At 42.6% G+C, this 20,098-nt stretch overlaps 1 protein-coding gene across 2 annotated transcripts in view; it reads left to right on the top strand.

Annotated features, from left to right (window-relative positions):
- The window catches only part of gart (phosphoribosylglycinamide formyltransferase, phosphoribosylglycinamide synthetase, phosphoribosylaminoimidazole synthetase), a 61,140-nt gene that overhangs the window by 5,856 nt on the left and 35,186 nt on the right, over positions 1 to 20,098 (top strand). The window contains exons 1-6 of one of the 2 annotated variants that reach the window (XM_033032551.1): positions 5,560 to 5,682; positions 12,581 to 12,729; positions 15,272 to 15,367; positions 18,734 to 18,908; positions 19,486 to 19,597; positions 19,771 to 19,839. In XM_033032551.1, coding sequence (XP_032888442.1) covers positions 12,585 to 12,729; positions 15,272 to 15,367; positions 18,734 to 18,908; positions 19,486 to 19,597; positions 19,771 to 19,839 — 597 coding nt within the window. In that variant the 5' untranslated portion in view covers positions 5,560 to 5,682; positions 12,581 to 12,584. Of the gene's footprint in view, positions 1 to 5,559; positions 5,683 to 12,580; positions 12,730 to 15,271; positions 15,368 to 18,733; positions 18,909 to 19,485; positions 19,598 to 19,770; positions 19,840 to 20,098 lie in introns of those variants that run through there. The other variant, XM_033032552.1, reaches the window with a different exon arrangement.

Here is a 20,098-nt window from a genome sequence, read left to right as displayed (position 1 = left end):
GACTGTGACAACCTTTGGCCATAACGCATTAATAATGCCTCTACAACAGATCTGTGATTACAGCTGCGCCTGACCTCTGTCTTCTAGCCTTATTGGACTGATCCAGGATGGGGAGGAATTTGCCTACAGACAGGAAGTGACACAGCTGGCGTCCTGGTGCCATTGCAACAACCTGGAGCTCTATGCTCTTAAGACAGTGGAATTGATTGCAGACTTTAGCAGAGTTCCCCCTCCCCCCACTCACCAACAACAACACCACAGTCACATCTGTGGAGTCATTTAAGTTCCTTGGAACCAATCATCTCCAGGGATCTTAAATGCGGGGCCACCATCAACTCCACAGCCAAAAGGCGCTGCCTCAAAAAGGCTGGCAGTATCATCAAAGACCCACACCATCCTGGCCCCACACTCATCTCCCTGCTACCTTCAGGTAGAAGGTACAGGAGCCTGAAGACTGCAACAACCAGGTTCAGGAATAGCTACTTCCCCACAGCCATTAGGCTATTAAACCTGGCTCGGACAAAACTCTGATTATTAATAACCACTTTTTGCTATTTGCACTATATCAGTTTATTTATTCATGTGTGTATATATTTATATCATGGTATATGGACACATTTATCTGTTTTGTAGTAAATGCCTACTATTTTCTGTGTGCTTAAGCAAAGCAAGAATTTCATTGTCCTATACAGGGACACATGACAATAAACTCACTTGAACTTAGAAACATAGAAACATAGAAATTAGGTGCAGGAGTAGGCCATTCGGCCCTTCGAGCCTGCACCGCCATTCAATATGATCATGGCTGATCATCCAACTCAGTATCCCGTACCTGCCTTCTCTCCATACCCTCTGATCCCCTTAGCCACAAGGGCCACATCTAACTCCCTCTTAAATATAGCCAATGAACTGGCCTCGACTACCCTCTGTGGCAGGGAGTTCCAGAGATTCACCACTCTCTGTGTGAAAAAAGTTCTTCTCATCTCGGTTTTAAAGGATTTCCCCCTTATCCTTAAGCTGTGACCCCTTGTCCTGGACTTCCCCAACATCGGGAGCAATCTTCCTGCATCTAGCCTGTCCAACCCCTTAAGAATTTTGTAAGTTTCTATAAGATCCCCTCTCAATCTCCTAAATTCTAGAGAGTATAAACCAAGTCTATCCAGTCTTTCTTCATAAGACAGTCCTGACATCCCAGGAATCAGTCTGGTGAACCTTCTCTGCACTCCCTCTATGGCAATAATGTCCTTCCTCAGATTTGGAGACCAAAACTGTACGCAATACTCCAGGTGTGGTCTCACCAAGACCCTGTACAACTGCAGTAGAACCTCCCTGCTCCTATACTCAAATCCTTTTGCTATGAAAGCTAACATACCATTCGCTTTCTTCACTGCCTGCTGCACCTGCATGCCCACTTTCAATGACTGGTGTACCATGACACCCAGGTCTCGCTGCATCTCCCCTTTTCCTAGTCGGCCACCATTTAGATAATAGTCTGCTTTCCTGTTTTTGCCACCAAAATGGATAACCTCACATTTATCCACATTATACTGCATCTGCCAAACATTTGCCCACTCACCCAGCCTATCCAAGTCACCTTGCAGTCTCCTAGCATCCTCCTCACAGCTAACACTGCCCCCCAGCTTCGTGTCATCCGCAAACTTGGAGATATTGCCTTCAATTCCCTCATCCAGATCATTAATATATATTGTAAATAGCTGGGGTCCCAGCACTGAGCCTTGCGGTACCCCACTAGTCACTGCCTGCCATTGTGAAAAGGACCCGTTTACTCCTACTCTTTGCTTCCTGTTTGACAGCCAGTTCTCTATCCACATCAATACTGAACCCCCAATGCCGTGTGCTTTAAGTTTGTAAACTAATCTCTTATGTGGGACCTTGTCGAAAGCCTTCTGGAAGTCCAGATACACCACATCCACTGGTTCTCCCCTATCCACGCTACTAGTTACATCCTCGAAAAATTCTATAAGATTCGTCAGACATGATTTACCTTTTGTAAATCCATGCTGACTTTGTCCAATGATTTCACCACTTTCCAAATGTGCTGCTATCCCATCTTTAATAACTGACTCTAGCAGTTTCCCCACTACCGATGTTAGACTAACTGGTCTGTAATTCCCCGTTTTCTCTCTCCCTCCCTTCTTAAAAAGTGGGGTTACGTTTGCTACCCGCCAATCCTCAGGAACTACTCCAGAATCTAAAGAGTTTTGAAAGATTATTACTAATGCATCCACTATTTCTGGAGCTACTTCCTTAAGTACTCTGGGATGCAGCCTATCTGGCCCTGGGGATTTATCGGCCTTTAATCCATTTAATTTACCCAACACCACTTCCCGGCTAACCTGGATTTCACTCAATTCCTCCAACTCCTTTGACCCGCGGTCCCCTGCTATTTCCGGCAGATTATTTATGTCTTCCTTAGTGAAGACGGAACCAAAGTAGTTATTCAATTGGTCCGCCATATCCTTGTTCCCCATGATCAACTCACCCGTTTCTGACTGCAAGGGACCTACATTTGTTTTAACTAATCTCTTTCTTTTCACATATCTATAAAAACTTTTGCAGTCAGTTTTTATGTTCCCTGCCAGTTTTCTTTCATAATCTATTTTTCCTTTCCTAATTAAGCCCTTTGTCCTCCTCTGCTGGTCTCTGAATTTCTCCCAGTCCTCCGGTATGCTGCTTTTTCTGGCTAATTTGTACGCATCATCCTTCGCTTTGATACTATCCCTGATTTCCCTTATTATCCACGGATGCACTACCTTCCCTGATTTATTCTTTTGCCAAACTGGGATGAACAATTTTTGTAGTTCATCCATGCAGTCTTTAAATGTCTTCCATTGCATATCCACCGTCAACCCTTTTAGAATTAATTGCCAGTCAATCTTGGCCAATTCACGTCTCATACCCTCAAAGTTACCTTTCTTTAAGTTCAGAACCATTGTTTCTGAATTAACAATGTCACTCTCCATCCTAATGAAGAACTCAACCATATTATGGTCACTCTTGCCCAAGGGGGCACGTACAACAAGACTGCTAACTAACCCTTCCTCATTACTCAATATCCAGTCTAAAATAGCCTGCTCTCTCGTTGGTTCCTCTAGATTTAGAGGAATTTAGATAACTATCCCGCATACATTCCAAGAAATCCTCTTCCTCAGCACCCCTGCCAATTTGATTCACCCAATCTATATGTAGATTGAAGTCACCCATTATAACGGTTTTGCCTTTGTCGCACGCATTTCTAATTTCCTGTTTGATACCATCTCCAACTTCACTACTACTGTTAGGTGGCCTGTACACAACACCCACCAGCGTTTTCTGCCCCTTAGTGTTTCTCAGCTCTACCCATACCGATTCCACATCCTCCAAACTAATGTCCTTCCTTTCCATTGCGTTAATCTCCTCTCTAATCAGCAACGCTACCCCACCTCCTTTTCCTTTCTCTCTATCCCTCCTGAATATTGAATATCCCTGGATGTTCAGCTCCCAGCCTTGGTCACCCTGGAGCCATGTCTCCGTGATCCCAACTATATCATAGTCATTAATAGCTATCTGCACATTCAACTCATCCACCTTATTATGAATGCTCCTTGCATTGAGACACAAAGCCTTCAGGCTTGTTTTTACAACACTCTTACCCCTTATACAATTATGTTGAAAAGTGGCCCTTTTTGATTTTTGCCCTGGTTTTGTCTGCCTGCCACTTTTACTTTTCACCTTGCTACCTATTGCTTCTACCCTCATTTTACACCCCTCTGTCTCTACGCTCACACATTTAAGAAGCCGTTTCCCTTTAACTCCATCCTCCACTATCCCATTCGACACCCCACCTCCCTTATTCAGTTTAAAACCACCCGTGTAGCAGTGGCAAACCTGCTTGCCAGAATGCTGGTCCCACACCTGTTAAGATGCAATCCGTCCCTTTTGTACAGTTCCCCCTTACCCCAAAACAGATCCCAGTGATCTAAGAATCTAAATCCCTGCCCCGTGCACCAGTTCCTCAGCCACACGTTCAGGTCCCGTATCTCCCTGTTCCTGCTCTCGCCAGCACGAGGAACTGGAAGCAAACCAGAGATAACAACCCTGGAGGTCCTGCTTTTCAGCATTTTTCCGAGCTCTCTAAAGTCACGCTGCAGAATATTCATCCCCTTCTTTCCGACATCGTTTGTGCCGACATGCACTACCGCTTCCGGATGTTCACCTTCGCCCTTGAGGATTTTCTGCACTCTGTCCGTGACATCCTGGATCCTGGCACCAGGAAGGCAGCACACCATCCTCGCATCCCGTCTGTTGCCGCAGAAACCCCTGTCCGTACCTCTCACAATGGAGTCTCCCACTACAATGGCATTGCCTGCCTTAGGCCTTTTTGGTTTTGGCTCAACAGCCCTATTCGCATCACAAGCCAGTCCGCCGCCCAGTGTAAACACCTCTTCTGTCCCGACAGCTTCTAAGTGGGTGAACCTGTTCACAAGAGGTACAACACCCGGGGAAGTTGGCATTCCATGCTTCCCTCCCGTTCTCACTGTCTCCCACCTTCTCTCTTCCAGTACCTTAGGTGTAACAATCGTACTGTAGGACTTGTCGAGGAACGACTCCGTTTCTCGGACGAACCGGAGGTCATCCACTTGCTTCTCAAGTTCCCCAACACGGCCCTTCAGGAGCTCTACCTGGATGCACTTCTCGCATTTGTAGCAGCCAGAGGCACCAGCGGTGTCCTTGACCTCCCACATACTGCAAGCATGAAAACTTGAAAAAAGGCCCAGCAGAGGATGTACTACTTGCGGCAGCTGAGAAAACACAATCTGCCACAGGCAGATACTGTCCAGTTTTATACTGCCATCATAGAGTCTGTCTTCACCCTCCATAATGTTCTGGTTTGGCTCAGCCACCAAGCATAAAATCCGGAGGCTGCAGTGCCTCATTCGATCAGCCGAGAAGGTTGTTGGCTGCAACCTTCCCCCATCGACGCACTGTACACTGCAAGGGCCAGGAAGCGAGCGGGTAAGATCATCTCTGACATCTCTCACCCTGGTCACAAACTCTTTGAAGCACTTCCCTCTGGAAAGCGACTCCGGACGGTCAAAACTGCCACAGCCAGACTTAAAAACAGCTTCCCCCCCCAACGAGCACTACCTCTACTCAGCAGCCAAAGCTCTGTAGCCTCCTTTTGCTCTGGTATTTTATTTCATTCTTCACATGTTTAAATTATACTGATTTATTTTTAATTGTCTACTGTATATCGTGTTGTTACTTGTGAGCAAAGCACCAAGGCAAATTCCTTGTATGTATACAGACTTGGGTAATAACATGTATTCAATTCAATTCCATTCAATAACAGCCAAAAAGGAACTACAACCCCCACAATTCCTTCCATTCACAACTTTTTTTTCAAATATCCAAATTGATATTAAAAAAATAGTATTAGTTACCCCGCCCTAGTTTGCATAGTTTAGTTAGTACAAGTAACAATGCTCAACCCCCCCCCCCCCCCAAAAAAAAAAAAATCCTAGCGTTCAGTCAATTTACTGATTGGCTGCTGCACAAGTCGCGGTAACTTCACCGCCCTCTCAAGCAATGCATTGCAGCGCCATTTGTGCAAGTTAAAGACGTATTCACTTTGGCCCCTGGAGCAGCACGTGTTTACATCTGTGTTTCTAAGACGCGTTGGTGAGCTTGCCGTTACTTTTGATTATTGTAAAACACTTCTCTCCTCATTTTTTAAAATTGCATTGTAAAGAGTGACGGGGCTGTCAGGTCAGGAAATCTTGTTGGCGATGCAAGGAAATGCAGATGTTGGTTTGCAAAAATAATAATCGTATATGCTGCCTTCAGAACGGAGGCGTTTTCATGCAGTAATATAACAGCCTTGACCAGCAACTCGATGTGACTCTCCGTCTGAGGAAAGCTTTAAAAGCATTGTAAAAATGTTGCAATTATTCATCTTGACTTAAAATGTGTTTTTTTTTGTAATCACAGCTGATATGGTTAAGAGTTAACCCGATTGTATAGCGTGATTGTATTTAATGTGCAAGAAAGAACTGCAGATGCTGGTTAAACCGAAGGCCGACACCAAATGCTGGAGTATCTCAGCGGGTGAGGCAGCATCTGTGGAGAGAAGAAATAGGCAACGTTTCGGGTCGACACCCTTCCAGAGATGCTGTCTCATCCGCTGAGTTACTCCAGCATTTTGAGATTGTATTTAATATTTGTTTTTTGTGGAGTGAAATTGTTTCTGCTTATTAATGACACAAGTATAAGTGCTCAATGTGGTCGCAAAAATAACTGTAGTTAAAAGGTGAGGCTAAGGAAAGAGACCACAAGTTGGCTTTGAAACACAAGCTGTAGTTTTTTCCACTTGGGCAACAGGTGATTGAAAATCCAAAATGTTGATGTTGAAGATCTAGAATAAAACAATAAATTGTTGAAGCACTCCACAGGCCAGTAGTATATTTGGATATAAAAAGAGATAATGCTTCGAATTGAAATGTTAACTCTTTCTACAGATAGTAGTACCTGGGTGCTGTGGTTTTTCAGATGTTTCTGTTTTTATTTAAAGCAAGAGTTTATCTCTCATTACCTTTTTTTCTTTAACTTGTTATTTGTAAAGATTTATAATGATTCTGCTTGCCTTATTGAAGTAAAATTGAACTGTAAAAAAAAACCCTGCCCTGCTAAAGCTTGCTTGCAACAATTGCTGTTTCATTAAAAAGATGAGTGTCATTTACTTACACTGATATGATCAAAATGTATTCACCCTATTTTAACCAAGACATATAATATTTGTTCTAAAACATTCATAATGGTTTGTTCACTGGTAAATATACACTTTTGGCTCTTGAATTGCATTTGGCATATGCTCAAATTCAACTGAATATAAATTACATGTGATCCAGTGATCATTTCTTAACCTCTCATTCCTCTCTGTAAACACATCCAGCCATTCCATTCCTCCAATTATGTCTCTCAAGCAGTGTTGGTTTCCTTACCCCTACAATGGTAACTGCTCAATTGCCTATGTTCCAAGTTGCAAGATTCCCCCCCATAAACATTGCCTTTTGACTTTTAAAGCCTATATTCCTTAAAATATTCCTTGACCTTTAAAGCCAATATTCCTTTTTATGGACGTACTTTTTCTGATGTTCCTGTAAAGTGATTTTGAATATTTTACTGCAGTACATTTTGCTATATAAATGCAAAAAACACAAAGCTCAGAAGTAACTCGTGTCAGGAGGCATCTCTGGAGAACAGGATAGGCGACTTTGATTTTGTTCTAGATTCTAGCATCTGTAGTTCCTTGTGTCTACTATATAAAGGTATTAGTTTAATATTCTATACTTGGTGTGTATTTTCATAATCTTTCCCTGGCAGATTGCAAGAACTAAAATGACTTTGAAAATATATGTGGCAGTTAAAACTCACTTTCACAGATATTTTTGATAGTGTAATTGATTCATTTGAGGACAGATTAAAGGGGGGGGGGGGCAGTAATGGTCCAGTACTATTGGTTTATTGTACTTTTTTGTGTTTTAAGACTGTTGGCAGATAGAATAGAATAGAATAGAATCTTTAATTGCCACGCAACCAGGGTTGGTGGTATTTGGGTTCGGTACATGATGGTACACTGCTTTTGTTACATACCACTAATAACGCAGATCACCGTAATAAAGTGCATCCATACCACATCACAAATCACAAATCTCACCAACAATACATAGTGCAAAAGAACAAACAAAGACCATAGACAAGACACTGTATACATCAAAAGTCATATTATTGTCTGATTATTGGACGGAATTGAGAGTTCTTATTGCTGAGGGGAAGAAACTGTTTTTAAAGCGGGTGGTTTTAGTAGCAAGTGACCTGAGGCGCCTCCCCGAAGGGAGAGACTGAAAAAGGTGATTTGCTGGATGGGAGTGGTCCGAGATGATCTTTATTGCCCATTGTGAGGTACGTTGGAGATAACTGGAATGGATTGAGGGGAGGGGGGAGTTGATGATCCTGGAGGCCTTGGAGACAATGCGTTGTATTCTGTGTAGTGAGTGACTATCAGTGTTACCGTACCAGACTGTGATTGAGGAGGTGATGATGCTTTCAATGATTGATTGATAGAAACGGACCAGGAGGTGTTTATCAACTCTGAACTTTTTGAGCTGTCTGAGGAAATATAGACGTTGTTGACCTTTCTTGATGACGTGGTCTGCATTGATGCAATTTGCCTCTTGCGATAAATAAGGTTCTATCGTGTCGTTAACTTTCTGAATATTTTGATATATTTTTGTGTGTAGTCTAACTCTATTGACAAACATTCTGAACAGCATTATGTATATTTGTGTGTTGTCTGAGCCCGATTGACTACTGCTGCAAGGGAGATTTTTATAATACCTATACCTCACTGTACTTGGAATAAGCTTTACTCGATTTGGCTAATAGCAGCAATACAATGGAGTGAATGAATGATGGGCTGCAGTGACACAAGAGATGCTCTCGTGCAGTTTTGTTTTTAAGCAGCACAGTCTAGTTGGTTGATGTGAATCTTCTTTCTGGTAAGAGCAGAGATCATGGAGGCCACTGCTTTCCTACTATTGTTCTTTCTCGTGGGAGCTGCCTTCTTGGAGACTGGTGCAGAGCTTTCTTCTGTGCCTTTGAGAATTGTCAAGGTTCATAAGTTATAGGAGCAGAATTAGGCCATTCGCCCCATCAAGTCTACTCTGCCATTCAATCATGGATCATTAATTTTCTATTTATCCCTCTCTATCCCATTCTCCTGCCTTCTCCCTATAACCCCTAATGTGTTTGTGCTGCATTGCAAATGTGCACCTCCGTGATAGAATGATGAGGATTGGGGAGTTTAGAAAGTGATGTCATTACCACTGCATTGATAATGTTTCGATTTGCTTCGACCAAAATTAAAATTCTCTGAAGAAGGGTCCCGACCCGAAATGTCACCTATCCATGCTTTCCAGAGATCAAGGTTTCAAGGTCAGTTTATTGTCACGTGTACCAATTAAGGTACAGTGAAATTTGGGTTACCATACAGCCATACTAAGTGAAAAGCAACAAGACACACAACCACATAAAAGTTAACATAAACATCCATCACAGTGGATTCCACACTCCTCACTGTGATGGAAGGCAATAAAATTCAATCTTCTTCTTTGTTCTCCTATGGTCCGGGCAGTCAAACTATCCGCAGTTGGGGCGATCAAAGCCCCCGCGGCCGACGATCGAAGTCCCCGTCGGTGGGGCAGTTGAAACTTTCAAACTCCCGCGGTGGGGCAGTTGAAACTTTCTCCGGGGCATGGGGCTCTCGAGTTGGCCTCTTCTTATCAGAGACTGCAGGGCTTCACAATGTTAAAGTCCACAGGCCCCGCGGTTGGAGCTTCGATACCCGGCAAAGGGATCGCACGCTCCGCGATGTTAAAGTCCCGCAGACTCCTGCGGCTTGGAGAGTCGAGTCGGTCTCCAGGAAAGGCCGCCAACTCCACGATGTTGGGCCGCAGCGTGGACAGAGATTCGATACGGGAAAAAAATCGCATCTCTGTCTGGGTCAGGGATTGAAAAAATGTTTCCCCAACCCCCTCCCCCAGCCCCCACACTAAGGAACACTAAAACATACTTTTAATACATACCAAAAATAACAATATGAAGAAAGGACAGACAGACTGTTGGCGAAGCAGCCACCGCAGGTGGCGCCACCCGATGCTACCTGACCCACACAGTTACTCCAGCACTGTGTCTTTTTTTTGTAGACTGTCATCTGCAGTTCCTTGAATCCCTAAAATTGCATTGTTGACATGAGCTCGCTCACACTCTGAACCGCGTTAGCAACGACTTGAACAACTTTAGCTCAGGGGGTCTTTGCTCCATTAGAGTTGGAGATAGGAACATGGACCCTTGGTACATGGCCTTTAGAGGTTACACTTCTCCTCCAAGTTTCTCTGATAGTCCTGGGTTGCATTCAGATTTTGTCATCCACTTCTGAGACCCACCTTCAGCAAACCCATCACCAAAGTATCCATGGCAAAGAGGTAGTAACTGGAAATAATAGTTCTGCACTTGCCAGCATTTGAAATTGCAATTTATATTCCATGCTTGCGGTCCCCATGGACTCCCATGACGTTAAGCAAATGATTATTCCCTCTTATTAACAAGATAAAGGCTGTTGGTTATCATATCAATAGAAAAGGTGCTGTGCACGAAGAAGCTATGAAAAAGCCATTCCCCCTGTCCATGTCACTTCCGAATCGGATGCATGCGATATTCTTTCCAAGGCGCAGTTTAAAAAGAGCATTTCATAATCAATTCCTTAATTCACGTGCACGCTTCCTACCTGAATTGCCAACTAGAAGTAAGGTGAGTGCCCTGGAAACTTTTTGAAGATACTATTAGATGATCAGCCATGATCATATTGAATGGCGGTACAGGCTCGAAGGGACGAATGGCCTACTCCTGCACCTATTTTCTATGTTTCTATTATCTTCTTGTTGCAAAGAACTAAGAAGGTGTGAGTGGTCTTCCCGTCCACAGTTGTATTGTGAGTTATACATTTTTTCTTTACTCTTGTTCCATATATACAATGTGAGGCTGAGCTATTTTGTTAATGAGATCTTATTACTCTGAGTGATTGGAGAGCATGAGCAGATCATGAGGTCAGACTGCATGCAGACCTCGTGGAATATATTACATTACATTATCCGAGTCCTTTTATTATCATTCATCTTCATTTATATCTGCTCATAGAATATTTTTTTTACAATTCTTTTGAATTCTTTTCAATTTGTAAATTTTGAAATATTTTTGAAGATTTGATTGAAACGGTTTACTTTCAAATTTCCTTTCACGTGGCTACTCTGCAATGTTCATAAGCTCCAGGAGCAGCATTAGGCCATTCAACCCACCAAGTCTACTCCGCCATTCAATCATGGCTGATCTATCTTTCCCTCTCAAACCCATTCACCTCCTTTTGACAATAGGTGCAGGAGTAGGCCATTCGGCCCTTCAAGTCAGCACCGCCTTTCGATGTGATCATGGCTGATCATCCACAGTCAGTACCCTGTTCCTGCCTTCTCCTCATATCCAATGACTCCTCTATCTTCAAGAGCCCTATCTAGCGCTCTCTCTCTCCAGAGAACAGGCCTCCACCGTCCTCTGAGGCAGAGATTTCCGCAGACTCACAACTCTCTGTGTGTGGAAAAAGTGTTTCCTCATCTCCGTTCTAAATACAATACAATACAATACAATACAATTCAATTTATTGTCATTTGGACCCCTTGAGGTCCAAACGAAATGCCGTTTCTGCAGCCATACATTACAAACAAATAGACTCAAGACACAACATAATTTACATAAACATCCATCACATCGCTGTGATGGAAGGCCAAAAAAACTTATCTCTCCACTGCACTCTCCCCCCCGATGTCAGAGTCAAAGTCAAAGCCCCCGGCGGGCGATGGCGAATTGTCCCGTGGCCATTAAAGCCACGCCGGGTGATGCAAGGTCGCACACCGGGTCTTGGTGTTAGAGCCCCCGGCGTGCGCTCGCAGAGACCCGCGGCCATTCCAAGCCGCGCGGGGCGGTGATGTAGGCACCGCTCCAGGAGCTCTTCAACCCCGCAACTCGGGCGGGAGAAGTCGCCGTTGCGGGAGCCCTGAAAAGCGGGAGGAAGAGGTGGGGGAGGGGGAACCTTCAAAATCTTCATAACTTTTGTACTATTTTACCGATCAGAACAAAACTTATTTGACTTGCAGCAGAGGAGAATGGTGAGTAAGGTGGCGAAAAATCGTAGCACTATGGGGGATCGTTTTTGTGCGCATTGAATTACATCGCAGACAGGAAGTGGTCAAGATGAGCGTTTAAGTAATATATAGATAGATGATTTTCCCTTCGTAAATCTCTCCATAACCACTAACATCCTTACCAATCAAGAATCTGTCAATCTCCGCCTTAAAAATATCCATTGACTTGGCCTCCATAGCCGTCTGTGGCAATGAATTCCACAGATTTACCACCCTCTGACGAAAGAAAATCCTCCTTTCTAAAAGTACGTCCTTTTATTCTGAGGCTATGGCCTCTGGTCTTAAACTCTCACACTAGTGGAAACATCCTCTCCACGTTCACTCTCTCCAGGCCTTTCAATACACTGCTTTATTTCAAGAGTTACTTTAAAAGGTCAGATTGGAGAGTAACATTAATGAGATCAATTTTTAATTAACATGTCTCTTTGCTGTTACATCGGGACCCGATATCTCTTGATTTTTATAGGCTGCTGTGTTGAATTATTGACCATATTTTATAGTTTGCTTTTTTTTCCAAAGGTGGGTGGGAGGAGTCTAACATTTTAACGTGTTGTCCATGTGCCTGTTGATAACTAAAGTAGGTTAGAAAATATGTAAGTTATGCAGAAAAACCGATGTTTATCTCTCGTCATTTAGTATTGGACTGCTAATATACCTCTTTCAAGCAGAGTGCACAGATAAAGCTGTGTTGTAGATCAGTGGCTGGGAATATGGTATGAAATCAAGAAGTGTTAACTTATTGTAACTGGCAGAACTGTGTTAATGTTTAGGACAATGGCAGAACGGGTGCTTATCATTGGCAGTGGAGGTCGTGAGCATGCCCTGGCATGGAAACTGGCCCAGTCACCACTTGTCCTGCAGGTTTTGGTTGCTCCAGGGAATGCCGGAACAGCAGAGAGTGGGAAGATCTCTAATTCAGGTGAGAGGCTGCTGGATTCTGTTTCTGTTTAGTTGTTTAAAATTACACTGTTATTCTTTTCCTTGTGTTAATGGAAATGTATGTAGGTGATTTTGGTATTACAGTATTATCCTACGCTATTTTGTCTATATGTATTTATTGTGTATGGTTTTCATAGTTAATCTTGAGTGTTTAGTACAAAGCAACCAGTTTAAATACACTGAGTTGGGGATCTATCCTTGATCAAATATAAGCAAAATATCAAAGTTGCAGCGATGCACAAGGAATTCATAATAGCTTGGTTTAATTTTGAGATACAGCGTGGTAATGGGTCCCTAGGGCCACCGAGTCCACGCTGACTGTCCATCACCAGTTCACACTAATTGTACGTTATCCCGCTTTTTTTTATCCACGTCCTATACATGGGGATATTTTACAGTAGCCAATTAACCTACAAACCCGAACGTCTTTGGGACATGGGAGGAAACTGGAATACCCCGGAGGGAGAATGTGCAAACTCTACACTGACAGCACCCAAAGTCAGGATTGAATCCGGGTCTCTGGCGTTGTGAGGCAGCAGTTCTACCAGATGCTCCACTATACTGCTTTGGCATGGCGAAAGGGGCATGAGTGAACACCACTAGTTTTGATAAAAGTGAAATTTTGATGGCGTAAAGACAGGCAGTGGGTTTATTCTTTGGAATTTTCTGATAATCCAACTACAACTGAAGAAGAGTCCCAAACCAAAACATCACCGTCCATTCCTTCTACAGATGCTGCCTGATCTGCTGAGTTCCTCCAGCACTTGGTGTTTTGTACAAAATGGATTGTAGTCAGATGAAACTACTACTTGCATTACTGATGTCAAGCCTGCTTTAGTTTAGTTTAGAGATACAGCACAGAAACAGGCCCTTCAGCCAACCGGGCCCACGCCGACCAGCGATCCCCGCACATTGACACTATCCTACACCCACTAGGGACAATTTTTACATTTACCAAGCCAATTAACCTACAAACCTGTACGTCTTTGGAATGTGGGAGGAAACCGAAGATCTCGGAGAAAACCCACACAGGTCACGGGGAGAACGTACAAACTCTGTACAGACAGCACCCGTAATCGGGATCGAACCCAGCGCTGCATTCGCTGTAAGGCAGCAACTCTACCGCTGCGCCACCTTGACTGCCCTTCACAGTGGTTCAGCATTCTTTTTGTATGGGGCTACAAATGGTGGTAGGGTTAAGTGAGCCAGTATTTAGTGAAGATATTATCACCCCCAATCTAGAGCTAATTTTGCCATGTGGGGTGTATTTAAGATGAATAATGATAGCCAAAGGCATGTTGGAATCTTAATCTTGAGTGTTTAGTACAAAGCAAACAGTTTAAATACACTGAGTTGGGGATCTATCCTTGAACAATTTAGAATGATTTCATTCTTCTAAAAAAAAGTATTAATAGAGCAGCGATAGAGTTGCTGCCTTACAACACCAGGGACCCGGGTTCAATCCTGACTGCGGGTGCTGTCTGTATGGAGTTTTTTGTGTCTCCCCGCGACCTGCATGGGTTTTCACCGTGTGCCGGCTGAAGAAGGGTGTCCCGAAATGTCACCTATTCCTTCGCTCCATAGATGCTGCCTCACCCGCTGAGTTTCTCCAGCATTTTTGTCTACATTCAGGTTTGGAGGTTAATTGGTTTCCGTAAAATTGCAAATTGTCCCTAGTGTGTTTAGGATAGTGTTATTGTGCGGGGATTACTGGTCGGCACAGACTCAAAGGGCCTGTTTCCGCGTTTAATCTCCTAACTAAACTAAAACTAAACAAAGGAAAAATTAAAAAATCCGTAGGGATGAACGATGCTGAAATGTGGGCTTATTATTTTCTGTATTTCCTATTATTTTTTTGTGTTCTGATATTTTAAGTTAATTTAGATATCCTGTTAATTATATTTAGAGAGTATAGTCTAATCTAAGGATTCATGTGACATTTACAAAGCATTGAATTTATTACTTTTGTTCGCCAGACCTCCTTTCAATCAATGCATTAGTTTTTATAGAAGTTGTGGTTATCTGTTGACTGGAGATAACCTTTCTGATTTGATGATCTAAGTTCACACGAGAGAGCAAATGACCCAGTTGATTTAAGCATGCCGGCCACTTGTTGTGAGGCAAAGTGCATTTCATAAATCTTTGGTAATATCGCAAATTATGCTGAATGACTATATGACTCGATGTGACAAACTGAACCAATGTTACCACCAAAATGTCATTTTCAATATTAAAATGTAACACATTGCATTAGAAATGGCTTTGCACAATGAAGTTTGAATAATCAATCAATGTTATAAGATGCAAACATACAAGATTTGCAGCTGTCCATGTGACCTTTGGTATCTTTTCATATCAATTTGTTTGAAATCAAAGATTGGGACTATATGAAGGGAGTAGAATGATGCACAGTTTTAATTCAGTAAGTTGTACACTCAAAGGATCAACTTTGCAAAAGGTTTCTCCAAAAGGTTATATTTCCCCATGCATTGTGCAAACTGTCTTTTGTTTTATCATTGCAGCTGTTTCTGTCAGCAATCATGCGATTCTTGCCCAATACTGCAAAGACCACAACATTGGCCTGGTGGTGGTTGGGCCGGAAGCTCCCCTTGCAGCAGGTAAGCATAATCTCTCTGGAATTGAGCTTGAGGAGAGTAGCATTTGACTGAAGTCCCTCTATTTTAGCGCGCTGTGCCACTTGGGCAACCTAATCCGCGAGTTCTGATGAGTTTGCCCTCGACTCGTACCTGCAGCACGGTCGACACGAGGTCGTAGGAGGTCTTCGTACCTCTCCTTCATGCTCAAGAGTGGTCTCTGCGTACTCGATGCCTCAGCTAGTTCGTGGCGTTTTTTTCAATATGTTAAAAAATGCCCGCGAGTAAAAAAAGTCGCCATGGAAAAAATCGATACTTTTTTTACTCGTAGGTTTAGTCGTAGTAGGTCGGCATGTTAGTCGTAGGTAATCGAGGGTAGTCGAAGGTAGTCGTAGATAGTCTTCAACATGGTCGAAGGAGATTGAAGGAGGTCGCCTTCATTCTCTACTATTCGGTGTCCAATTTTCCCGAAGTTAGTCGTAGCTAGTCGAAGCTGGTCTTCAACATGGTCGAAGGAGGTCTTCTACATGTCATTTTTTCAAACTCTTCTAAACTCGCCAATTAGGTCGCCCAAGTGGGACAGCCCCTAAAGGGTGAAGCATTTAGTGCAAGATATAACATTGGTCCGATAACGTCCGATTAAAGATAGTTCAAAGGTCTCCAGCAAGGCAGATTGGAGGCTAGGGCCACTTAACAATTCCTAAAAGTCACAATGGCAACTTTTGAGAGTTGAAACAATGTATGGCTGCCCTACATTATCATAGCATGTGTGCTCTTGTACCTAGTTACTGTGAAGGTACACAATTGATTGTGAGCAGTATCACCTTCAGGAAAAGCTGGTCACTTGAGCAAGAGCAATAGGCCATTGTGATATGGTTTTGCTATCTGCCGCATAGCTTGCAACGCTGTTCAATTGTCAATTAGTGTTGAAATAATCTCTGTTAGATCTGCTGAATATCATTGCTCTATTCTGAGTTTCTTGAAATTTTCATAGGTTTGTACTGAAAATATTGTGGAATAGTAGAATACAAATAATATCCTGCACGATGAGTAATTGCTGCTGAGTTTTTATTTACTGACATGCAATTTTTATTTTGGTATTGATTATCTTCCAGCCCTGTTTTTAGGCAATCTGATTACTAGGTTTAACAAAAAATAAGACTTTTTTATCTTTAGAGTTTTTCAACCAGGTAAACCAGTTTGTTCTTCAAGGCTGATACAATGATCTCCACATTTGCCTTGTATATGAACAAGATGCGGGGTGGAGAGGAGCAATGGTTGGTCACCATAATTCTTTTTTGGGACAATCTGTTCGATGGTAAAAAATAATCTGGGCTGTGGGTGAGATAAGGGATGGGATAATGGCATTGGTAGTCGGGTAATCCTTCAATTCCTCCTGGCCCCAAATACTTGCTGTATTGGCACTAAATCTCTATGCAAAGATGCACTTGCCTCCCTTATTTGATTTTCTAGGAAGCTTACTCGGGGTTCAACTTGGAACCCAGGTTAAATCTGAGGCACATGGGTTCACTAGTTGGATAGCAGATTCTAATCCCAACCACTTCTCCCTCACTTCCACTGAAAGCAGACGTGTGTGGATTAGGGGCAAGTCAGGATCAGGTTTGAGTTTTTTAATATATTTGTTTTAACTGGTTAAAATAACCCCTTGAGGGTTACAGTTTGCCCAGAAGTACTTAAAAGAGCAACCACAGTTCTAGAAAAAGGTCTTGTGGCCAGATGAGACGAAGATTAAATTATATCAGAGTGATGGCAAGAGCAAAGTATGGAGGAGAGAAGGAACTGCCCATGATCCAAAGCATACCACCTCATCTGTGAAAACATGGTGGTGGGGGTGTTATGGCCTGGGCATGTATGGCTGCTGAAAATACTGGCTCACTTAACTTCATTGATGATACAACTGCTGATGGTGGTAGCATAATGAGTTCTGAAGTGTATAGACACATCCTATCTGCTCAAGTTCAGACAAATGCCTCAAAATTCATTGGCCGGCAATTTATTTTACAGCAAGACAATGATCCCAAACATTCTGCTAAAGCAACTAAGGAGTTTTTCAAAGCTAAAAAAATGGTTAATTCTTGAGTGGCCAAGTCAATGACCCGATCTGAACCCAATTGAGCATGCCTTTTATATGCTGAAGAGAAAACTGAAGCGGACCAGCCCCCAAAACAAGCATAAGCTAAAGATGGCTGCAATACAGGCCTGGCAGAGCATCATCAGAGAAGACACCCAGCAACTGGTGATATCCATGAATCGCAGACTTCAAGCAGTCATTGCATGCAAAGGATTTGCAACAAAATACTAAACATGACTACTTTCATTTACATCACATTGCTGTGTCCCAAACTTTATGGTGCCCTGAAATGGGGGGACTACGTATAGAAACATAGAAACATAGAAAATAGGTGCAGGAGTAGGCCATTTGGCCCTTCGAGCCTGCACCGCCATTCGATATGATCATGGCTGATCATCCAACTCGGTATCCCATCCCTGCCTTCTCTCCATACCCCCTGATCCCTTTAGCCACAAGGGCCACATCTAACTCCCTCTTAAATATAGCCAATGAACTGGCCTCAACTACCTTCTGTGGCAGAGAATTCCAGAGATTCACCACTCTCTGTGTAAAAAATGATTTATAAACACAGCTGTAATTTATATGGTGAACCCAAAATGTATAAAAGTGGCCTTTATTAAAATCTGACAATGTTCACTTTAACCACATGTTTTTTTTCTATTACAAATCTCAAATTGTGGAGTACAGAGGCAAATAAATAAATGATGGGTCTTTGTCCCAAATATTGTGGTGAGCACTGTAAATTCAAATTCTGGATCAGAAAAGTTTTTTTTAAGGATGAGAATTTAACATGCTTATCTGCTCTAAAGCATGACTGAACAATGGGAATTAATGATGGGCATTAAAGCTGGCCGAGCCACTGATGTTTATATTGCATGAAAGTGAACAGGAAGCAAAGTATATTTCTGAAGAAGGATCTCGACCCGAAACATCACTCATTCCTTCTATCCAGTGATGCTGCCTGTCCCGCTGAGTTACTCCAGCATTTTGTGTCTATCTTCAGTGTAAACCACCATCTGCAGTTCCTTCCTACACAGAGAAGTATAGACGTTGGATGTCCCTTCACCCGCTCTACCCCTACCCCACATAAGTATAAGTTGGTCTGAAGATAGACACAAAAAGCTGGAGGACAGGCAGCATCTCTGGAGAGAAGGAATGGGTGACGTTTCGGGTCAAAGTTGGTCTATTTGGAGGAGGAGAACAAAACCATTGAAGAATAATATTTAAACGCTTGTTTGATATCTTTCAGATAGCAGTGCTCACCATCTCTTTCTTTCCTGATCCCTTGTGTTCTTCAGGAATCGTGGACGACTTGACGGCTGCTGGAGTGAGATGTTTTGGCCCCTCGGCAAAGGCAACACAATTGGAAGCCAGCAAGCATTTTGCTAAAGACTTCTTGGATCGACACGATATTCCTACTGCTAGATGGGAAGCATTTACTGACTCTGGGGAAGCATGTAGCTTCATCCAGCGGTAAGAGTGTCCTTTGTTCAAGTGGTGGGAGCATGAATAAGATTTTACTGTTAATATGGCATGTGACTGACCCTCTACCATTTAGTGGATGCTGTACCAGGGCAAGCTCAGTGCATCAAATAACAGTGCGTACATTGATCTGAATGCTTGCCTCCAGCATTTTGTCAGTGTTTAGAAACAAGTTTTAATTAATAAACACATTGAAGGAAATTGTTTGAAGTTCCAATAGTCTCAGTGTACTACTGCTATACACTTGTACTGTAGCTGGGATGCTTATCTAATATGTATCTAAGTGCTTATGCATAGTGATACTTGTACTAAACTGTATACAAAAATGAATTTCACTGTACCTTGGTACACGTGACAATTAAATTACTATACTAATACATTGCAATGAAACTAGCCTCGTCAAAAGTCTCAGTGATCAATGGATGATGCGCTTTAGCTTTCATTTTTCCATATTAATGTGTAATATAATACTTTCCTATCACTACTTACACAGGGAAAATTGTGAACGGAGCAGAGAAAAATCTTCACCCCATGTCTTGCAATGAAATGATTGTTACTTTTCTTTTAGTGCCAAATTCCCTGCTCTGGTAGTGAAAGCTAGTGGGCTGGCAGCTGGGAAAGGTGTTATTGTCGCAGCTAACAAAGAAGAGGCTTGCAAAGCAGTCAAGGATATTATGCAAGTATGTAACTATTGACGTTTGTATTAGGTTTTATCCTTCTACATAGCTGTCTTTCAGTGACTGAAAATAACAATCCTGACTAAATATTCCTTTTGTGATCTTCTCTTGGGCATTTATCTGTATGTTAATTTTTCAGTCTTGCTAATTGTAACTGAAGTTTTTCTCTCCAAAAGGAAAAGGCGTTTGGTTCTGCGGGTGAAACTGTAGTTGTGGAAGAGCTGCTTGAGGGAGAAGAAGTATCAGTGAGTAAAGCTTGCATCTTTTGTCACCAGCCAGTTGTTTAAAATCATTTTTATGTTCTTGCTACCAAGTTTAATCCAGTTGTCCGTCCAAATTCAATGATGCTTCATTGTCACATGTACCAAGGTACAGTGAAATTCTTTGGTAGACAAAGAATCTGGTAAAATCATACAGCAGACTTCACCTAGGCATTAGGTAAAGAGCCGTCATGTTTCTGGCACCGACAACCTTTCAGATGTTCTTGGTGCAGTCTTATCTTCT

Source organism: Amblyraja radiata, chromosome 14 (genome assembly GCF_010909765.2).
Source record: "Amblyraja radiata isolate CabotCenter1 chromosome 14, sAmbRad1.1.pri, whole genome shotgun sequence".
Lineage (NCBI taxonomy): Eukaryota > Metazoa > Chordata > Chondrichthyes > Rajiformes > Rajidae > Amblyraja > Amblyraja radiata.
This window is presented reverse-complemented; position numbering and strand designations above follow the sequence as displayed.